Genomic DNA, 8,087 nt, shown 5'->3' with positions numbered 1-8,087 from the left:
CACACACACACACACACACACACAGCTGACTCAGGGCGGCAGATTCCGCACAGGGCCGGAGGAAGTGGTGAGTGGCGGGACTTTCCCCAGTGAGTCAGGCAGGCAGGCATGGGGTGGGTACTCCTAAGCATGCAGACACCCACCTTCCCTCTCCCTCTCCCTCCTTGGAGAAGCGGGCAGAGCAGCCTGCCTGGGAAAACCAGTGCCACTGAGCCAGACTGGCCAGCAAGACCAAGGCTCTGGGGCCTGCCCTCCCATCTTGCAGGACAGAGAAAGGCAGTATCTAGAAGCCTCCAGTACCTCCTAAGTCAGAACCTGGATCTGGGGAGAGGCACGTCTGTGTGACTACTGAGACCAAAGTCAGGCAGGCCTGGTCGGGGCCGTGAGCAGTACCTTCTCCAGCTGTGTCCCTCCCTCTCGGGCACCCTCATGTCCAGAAAGGCCATCAGGGGGACAGAATTGAGGTCTCTCTGCTTCTCACCTGAGCGATGACTGCCTCGCTTCCCACAGACCACACTGATAGCTTACAAACCAGGAGCAGCTTTCTAAGACACTTCCAGAGCCAAAGTGAACCTCCGCAGGTAGGAAGCCTCCCGTCCACAGAGGCATTCAAGGCAGTAAGCCGGGGAACTGTAAAGAATTGGACCCTGCTACAGCGACGATTGGCAGGCCTTCCAAGGTTGTTAGTGTCGGGTCTGCAAGGCCTAAGGACACAGCGGCATCATTACAGGAACCAGTGTTTGATCAGCTCTGGGTTTGGCTGTGCCCTTGCCAACTGACCTCTGAATTTGGCCAAGTCACTTCCTCTGGGAGCCCGTCTCCTCGCCTGTGTAATAGAGGTGGGCACACCCGTCCATGGAGCTCTTGTGAGACTCTGGTGTGCAGCACTTGGCCCCGTGCCTGGCACATAGTAAGTGCTCAGCAAAGAGGAGCCACATTGCTCTGAAGTGGGACAAGTCCTGACTATGTGGCCAAGGTGTGGCTACTGGACGCAGTCGGGCCTGCCACTGCCCTCTTCCACAACTTCCGGTTATAGAAGCCAGCTCGGCAGAGCCGTGCTCAGCCCAAAGAGATAGTCTCTTCCTGGGTGGTGGCTGGCTGCCCCACTTTCAGTCGGGGTGGGGGAGCCTGCTGGCAGGGGACTTTGTCACTGGCATCCGGGGCAGCAGCTGCCAAGCCCTCCCTGGTGGGAGCTATTGAGGGGGAGGCGGTAGGAATGTGGGCCGGGAGCCAGGCATCACCTCCCTCCTGTGCTGAGGGAAATACTGAGCTCTTAGTAGCCCTGCCGATGGATGGCATTAACTTCCCAGGCTGAGAGCCCAGCCTCCCCCTACCCACCCTGAAAGCATAAGAACTCAGGGCCCCTCATGGGGTGAGAGATAAGAGTGAGGGATAGAGGCAGGGAAGGACACCTTCCAACCATGGGGATTCTGTTGACCACCCTTGGGCTGCTCCCTGCCCTCTCTGGACTTACCTTCCCATATCATAATGTGGGTGGACCAGGCTCCCTAGATCCATCTTGTGTGCAGAGCTCTCTGTTCCTGGTCCACTGAGCCACACAGCCTCCGTTCCAACGTGGGATGGCATAGAGGAAGGTGACAGAGGACAGCGTCTCCGGTGTTGCCCACTGTCCACCTTTGTCAGAGGAGGGATAGCAGGAGGGGCCACAGAGCCGCTCAGGTCTGAGTTTCCCTGGTCCTCTGCAGCCACCACCAAGTCGGGTCTAAGGTCTCATGCGGGCAAGTAGTGGGACCTTCCAAGAAGAGGAATGCTGGGGGGCTTCCTGGTCATTTTGTCCAGCCCCTGCCCTCCAGCATATCTGCACCGAGCATTCCACCCAGCCTGCACTCTCTGGATTTGAGCCCTTGAAGAGGCGCATTGTATTTCGTACTTATTATTCTTATGATCTTCATTTTTATACTTTAGCTACAATGTACTTAATAGCATCTGGTAAGTACAAGTTCTCAGCTGTATCAACCACTGTGGTGATGGGGGCCCTGGTGGGTGCAAATGATGGGCAGGCTCAGCTAGTGACTGAAAGGTTGCCAGTTCGAGTCCCCCCAGAGGCGGACTCGAAGAAAGAAAGACCTGGAGATCTATTTCCGAAATATTGTAGATTTTTTGACACATTGGGTTACCATGAGTCAAGAGCTGACTTGATGCCAACTGTGTGTGTGTGTGTGTGTGTGTGTGTGTGTGTGTGTAGCCCTGATGGTGTAGTGGGTCATGGGTTAGGCTACTAAACACAGGTCAACAGTTAGAAACCTAAAGCGGAGGCTTTTTTACTTCCATCAAGAGTGAGAGTCTCGGAAATCCCCAGGGGCAGTGCTACCCTGTACTGTAGGGTCACTATGAGTCGGATCCACTCGATGGCAGTGAATTTTTGGTTTCGATGGACCATACCAAAAACTAAATTCGCCACCATCACCGAGTGGGTTCCTGTGGATGCACATGCGGGGCTGTTTGGCATTGTGGCGGGAGGTGTCTGCGGTGCTTGCTGGGGTGCAGGGTCTGGGGCAGGCTCGTGGATCATCCTTCCATCCTGAGTGTGCTCCTCCGGTTTCCATGACGTACGTGGGTCAAGTGAGATTCGGGGTGTCAAGTAACGTGGCCAGAGTCGCCCAGAGGTGGCAGAGCTGCAGTCTGAGGGCAGGTCAGTCTTAGGAGTTGCTGTGAGCACCGACCTTCAAGGCCATCCTCTGTCAGGCCAGAGCCTACGTCAGAGTCTCTGGCATGTCCCCTCCTGACTGGTGGGGGCGCCTCTTGGGAGCAGCCCCACCCAGTGTCACCTCTCTGGGAGGCCCCCTCGGGTAGCTGACTAGCTGGCTGGCACTGCCGCCAGCCCCTGCATTGCCCCCATGGGGGCCCCCACCTGCCGGAGGTGAACCCGGCCCAGTAATTGATTGACCCTTGATTGATGCAGCCTGCGGTTTGAGTTGCGGCCCAGCCAGGCCCGAGAGCTGCCAGAGATGGAGAGCTCCTTGGCCCGGGGTTCTCTCCAGGTGTGGACACTCCATCGGCAGTTCCTCTGACACGGAGCCACCCCTGGCTGGGTGCACAATCCGCTGGCTTGAGCATTAAATAAAGCAAGGACAGGGCTCAGAGGCAACAGGGCAGCAGAGGGAGCAGGTCTCTATCCCTGGGGCCTAGGGAAGTGCGCCCACCCCACCACCACCCGCCCCCAGCCCTGTCACATGAGGAATGTGTCCAGAGCATCCAAGCTCACGGTCACCGAGTCCATGCTGAATCTTAACAGCCCTACAGACAGGGTAGAGCTGCCCCCTTTGGGTTGCCGAGACTGTAACTCTTTATGGGAGTCAAAAGCCTTATTTTTCTCAGTTGACCTTGCAGTTGGCAGCCCAATGCATAACTACTACGCTGCCAGGTCCCCTGCCTAGCACCTAGTAGGAGCTTAATAATAAATGTAATTCGGTCTCATTACAGTGGTAGTGGAGGCAGCGGCAAGGCAGTTCACTGGTCGACTTCTCCCCTTCTGTGTGGGAGAGCCAGGTTCGACCCCCAGCCAATGCCCCTCGTGCACAGCCACCACCTGTCTGCCAGCGGGCGCTTGTGTGTGTTGTGATGATGCTGAACAGGTGTCAGCAGCGCTTCCCAACAATGACAGAGTAGAAAGAAAGGCCTGGTAGTCTGCTCAGAGATTCAGTGAAAACCAGATCTCAGCAGACCAGTCCACACTTGCTCGGGAGGGTGGCTCAGGGCTGAGCAGCTGTGTGTGGGGTCACCGTGAGCCAGGGCAGACAACCACTGCCGCTCACAGCAGCAGCAGCAGTATGGCCATGGCAGCTGCTGTTTGAGTGGGCTGCGTGCCAAGCTTCTTGCTAAAATGCTCAGCCAATCCTCACAGTGACCCTGCGAGGCTCAGTGCACTGGGAGGCTCTCCACCCCAGCACTGTTGGCATTTGGTGTGGGGGCTGTCCTGTGCACCCTAGCACATTTAGCAGCCTCTCCAGCCTCTACCCACTGGATACCAGTAGCATGTGCGCACGCGCACACACATATTCACCCAGTCAGGACACTCGAAAGTGTGTCCAGGCATACCTGAATGGCCCCTGGGGGCAAGCTGACCCTGCTCAGGCAGGTCGTTAGAGAGAGGTAGAGAGGGAGGCTCACGTGGCAGAGCCTGAACTGTGCCCAGGCAGTGCCATTACCCAGGGCGGAGCCCTAGGTGAGAACCTGGTGGGGCTGTTGGGGTGCTGAGGTGGGGGGGTCAGTGTGGCTTGCCTCAGGAAGGACAAGGCCACTCTTCACAGGACTGTCCCAAGGCCGTGGAGCAGGCCCCACCACTCACAGTAGAGGTTGGGCCATGGGAGCATTGGCTTCCTGACCCCCACATCTCAGCCTCTCACACAGTACCTCAACCAGGGCTACTGCCCACCGGGCCCTCGGCCTGCCTGTCTCTGCTCCCACCCTCACCCCAGGGTGGGGAAAAGGCCTCCGGACCCTGTGTTCCCCGCAGGCATCACCAGAGACCCGTGGCTTCTGTGCTGCGTCACTTCCAACCAGTGACTCACCAGCTGGGGAACTATTTATACCCTTTGCACAAATGGCAGGCCCAGGCACACCCGGGGAGTTGGGCTGGGGGCAGACTGGGCACAAAGCAAATGTGTGGAAAATGAGCCAGACAGACTTGAGGGTGTCAGTCCATCCAGTGCTGTGTGACCCTGGCAGGGCACACAACCTCTCTGAGCCACCACTGTCACCTAAGCCTGTTATTAGGAGAATTAAATAAAAGGAAGTACAGAATGCTCCCAGGCATAGGCACAGGTTTTAGGAAGCAAGCAGAGCCTCTGGGTAGAGCAAATGGTTGCAGGCTCAGCTGCTGACACGAGGCTGGCGGGTTGAGTCTGCCCCTGGGGTGCGTAGGAAGAAAGGTCTGGCAATGTGCTCCGAAGGCTCCCATTCCAGCTCCTAGCAACACCCTGGGGTTTCCGAGGCTGTCCATCTTTGCAGGAACAGGCAGCTTTATCTCGCTCCCTGGGAGCAGCTGGTGGATTTGAACTGCTGATCTCGCAGTGAGCAGCCCAGTGCCACTAGGGATCCTCCAGCCATTGAAACTCCGGGTGCCTTTCGGCTCCAAAGCACAGAGGGTCACCATGAATTGGAGCTGACTCGACTGGTATATTGAAGAACAGGAGCAGGGTGGGGCCCCGCAGATGCTAAGGAGGGGATGGGTTGTTTACGAAGGATGGCTGAGGTTTCTGGAACTCGGCCCCCGGTGTCACAGTGCTGTCGCCCTGCCAGCTGGAGAGAAGAGCGGGCAGGCGTTGGTTTGTTTAGCCTGATAAGCAGGAAACAGCCAGGCTGTGTACAGAACGCCCTGGCCTACCGGGCTGTGTACTCCTAGCCCCCGGGGACACCTCCCCAGCCAGGGCCCTAAGAAGTGCAGTGTAGAGGGACACTGAGAAGCTGCCTGCCACTCCCACCCTTATCTCTGCTGGGCAGTTAGTAGCCAGAGAACTGAAGGGACATTGTTAGACCTGATCCCCAGCCAAGGCCTCTAACCGTCCAGCAGGTGGGATCTCCCTCCACACCCCGACACCCTGCACAGTCTGTCCCTGCTGTTCCTCCTCTGCTGTTCCTCCTCTGCTGTTCCTCACCACGCCTTCACACTGCCCCTCCTGCTTAAAATAACACCCCAAAGCCCCAGTCCTGCCCTAAGCCACAGGGAACCTGCTACCTCCCTGTCTGACTTCATGCATTCATTCATGTGTGATAGGTGCTTTCCACATGTGCTGAAATGTGTCCTCTTCCTCCCGTCCCCACGCCCAGTGGCTACTATAAAGTTGACCCCAGAAAAGAGGGTCCTACCCCGCCAAAACCTATCCACTGTGGGTGACCCTGCTGCCATTTGAAATACCACTGACGGACGTAGCTACCGACATCACAGCCACACACAAGCCGCCACTGCACGACAGACTGACAGACGAGTCGTGGGTCCTGCGTGACAGGAGCTGTGAATTCCATGAAGTGGCTGCCCATTCCATGCCTGTCCCCAAGGTTCAAGAGTGGGGACAATTTTGCCCCTGGGGAACATTTGATGCTCTCTGAAGACAGCTGTGATAGTCATGCCTGGGGGGGATCCCAGCTTCTAGTGGGTGGGAACCAAGAGTACTGCTAACCCCACAACACCCAAGGCAGACACCTCCCCCCACCACCACAGTGCTGAGGATGTCCCAATGGTGTCCATGGCCAGCTGTCCCTGAGGCGGTCCGTGCCCTCTGGTTAGGCCACACCCCCAAGATGTCGTGAATTCTTTGCCCATGTGACACTCAGTACAGCGGGCTGCGATTTCAGCTTGTCTCCAGGTTCGCACTCCTCAACACACAGACCGCTGGGCCAGGTAACAAGCTCCTCGGAGGAGGAGATCACCAAGCAGACAGACTCTACCGGCTGATGAGGCTCTCCCCAAGGTCCCCACCCCCACCCCAGCTCTGTGCGTCCAGGCTGTGATTGCTCTGGCTGGTCACGTGTGTCTTAGTTACCTGGTGCTGCCATCCTACCCCCCAGCGGGGGCTCTGAAGAAAAGAAGTCGATTGTGCACAGTGCCGAAGGGGAAAGGTCCAAATGGTCTTACCTGGGCAGCTTGCTTCCTGGCTGGTAGCCCTGGGCGTTCCGTGGTCCAGAGTTCCTGGACTTGGAGATGATCCTTGTGTGTGTGTGTCGAATCCACTATTTTATAATTTAGCAGTGATTAGACTTAGGACCCTACTCAGTAGGATGTAACTAACAGGATAAATGAAGCGGTCTTTCTAACCGGGATTAGAGCCACAGGGCTGGGGTTAGAGTCCCACCACATACTTCCAGGGGAACGTCTTCATCCGTGCAGGGGTGAGGTGGACCGGGGTATCCTCAGGCTCTCGCTCTGTGCCCACAGGTATGATGCCGGCCGGGATGGCTTCATCGACCTCATGGAGCTGAAGCTCATGATGGAGAAGCTCGGGGCCCCCCAGACCCACTTGGGCCTGAAGAACATGATCAAGGAGGTGGACGAGGACTTTGACAGCAAGCTCAGCTTCCGGGAGGTAAGGCCTGCTGCCAGGCCCCACCCACCACCAGGGGTCCCGAGAGACGGGGCTGTCCTTACACGAGCATGTTGTGTGTGGTCACTGAACACCCAGGCCCGGCCGGGCCCTCTGGACACAAAATCGGGGTGCAGAGGCAGAGACCGGGGAGCATGATGTCGCCCCATGCTGTGACTCGGGAGGTGAGGCAGAGACAGAGAGAAAGGACAGGATGGCCCCACTGCTCTCTTCACTGCTCAGGCAGGAGCTCTGAACAGAGCAGGTAATGGAGGCTTAAAGACCGATAGCCATGGTCCCAGGCCCCAGGCAGCACAGGGCTATGTGCCAGGGGGTGGCGTTAGAGGAACCACGGCTGAGGCCGAAGCTCTGGAGAGGCCCTAAAAGAGAAAGTTAGCAGGGTGTCCTTGTGGAGGATGAGCCTCCGGAGAGAAAGTTGTGGGCTGGGTAGGATAACAATTTGAAGTCAGGAGGACACAGGTTCAAATCCCTCTTCAGTCACTTCCTGTCCCTTGGACAAGATGGTTCCTATCTGCAGAATGGGCACAGGAAAAGTCCCTTGTCTTCCATAAATGGAATTCTTAGAGGGGATGTGTGTAGGGGGCATTGGAAGACATGTTACCAGGATTCTTGGAAGTTGGCAGTGCACAGAGCCGACCTGGCTCTGGGTGGTGGGTGGTCCCTGGCAGAAACCACACAGTAGGCACGCAAAAGACGGTCATCCAGCCTCCCCTCGTACAGTTGGGCAAAGGTAGGACCAGAGAGGGACACGGAGCCTAGAGGGGCAAGAGTCCAGGTGCCTTTTGCCCAGGAAGGGCCTGAGGCTGGGCCTGGTATGGCAGGGACTTGGCCCCTGACGCCTCCTGTTTCTCTCTGCGCAGTTCCTCCTGATCTTCCGCAAGGCGGCAGCTGGCGAGCTGCAGGAGGACAGTGGGCTCCACGTGCTGGCCCGCCTCTCTGAGATCGACGTCTCCACTGAGGGCGTCAAGGGGGCCAAGAGCTTCTTCGAAGCCAAGGTGAGGAGGGGGCGCTGGCAGGGCCAGACCC

At 57.5% G+C, this 8,087-nt stretch overlaps 1 protein-coding gene across 1 annotated transcript in view; it reads left to right on the top strand.

The window, feature by feature from the left end:
• The window catches only part of EFHD2 (EF-hand domain family member D2), a 23,786-nt gene that overhangs the window by 12,930 nt on the left and 2,769 nt on the right, over positions 1 to 8,087 (top strand). Inside the window, exons 3-4 of the mRNA XM_030888015.2 lie at positions 6,896 to 7,043; positions 7,922 to 8,056. Coding sequence (XP_030743875.2) covers positions 6,896 to 7,043; positions 7,922 to 8,056 — 283 coding nt within the window. The remainder of the gene's footprint in view (positions 1 to 6,895; positions 7,044 to 7,921; positions 8,057 to 8,087) is intronic.

This window comes from Echinops telfairi, unplaced genomic scaffold, assembly GCF_000313985.2.
Source record: "Echinops telfairi isolate 266 unplaced genomic scaffold, ASM31398v2 ScPeMD7_7457;HRSCAF=8495, whole genome shotgun sequence".
NCBI lineage: Eukaryota > Metazoa > Chordata > Mammalia > Afrosoricida > Tenrecidae > Echinops > Echinops telfairi.
This window is presented reverse-complemented; position numbering and strand designations above follow the sequence as displayed.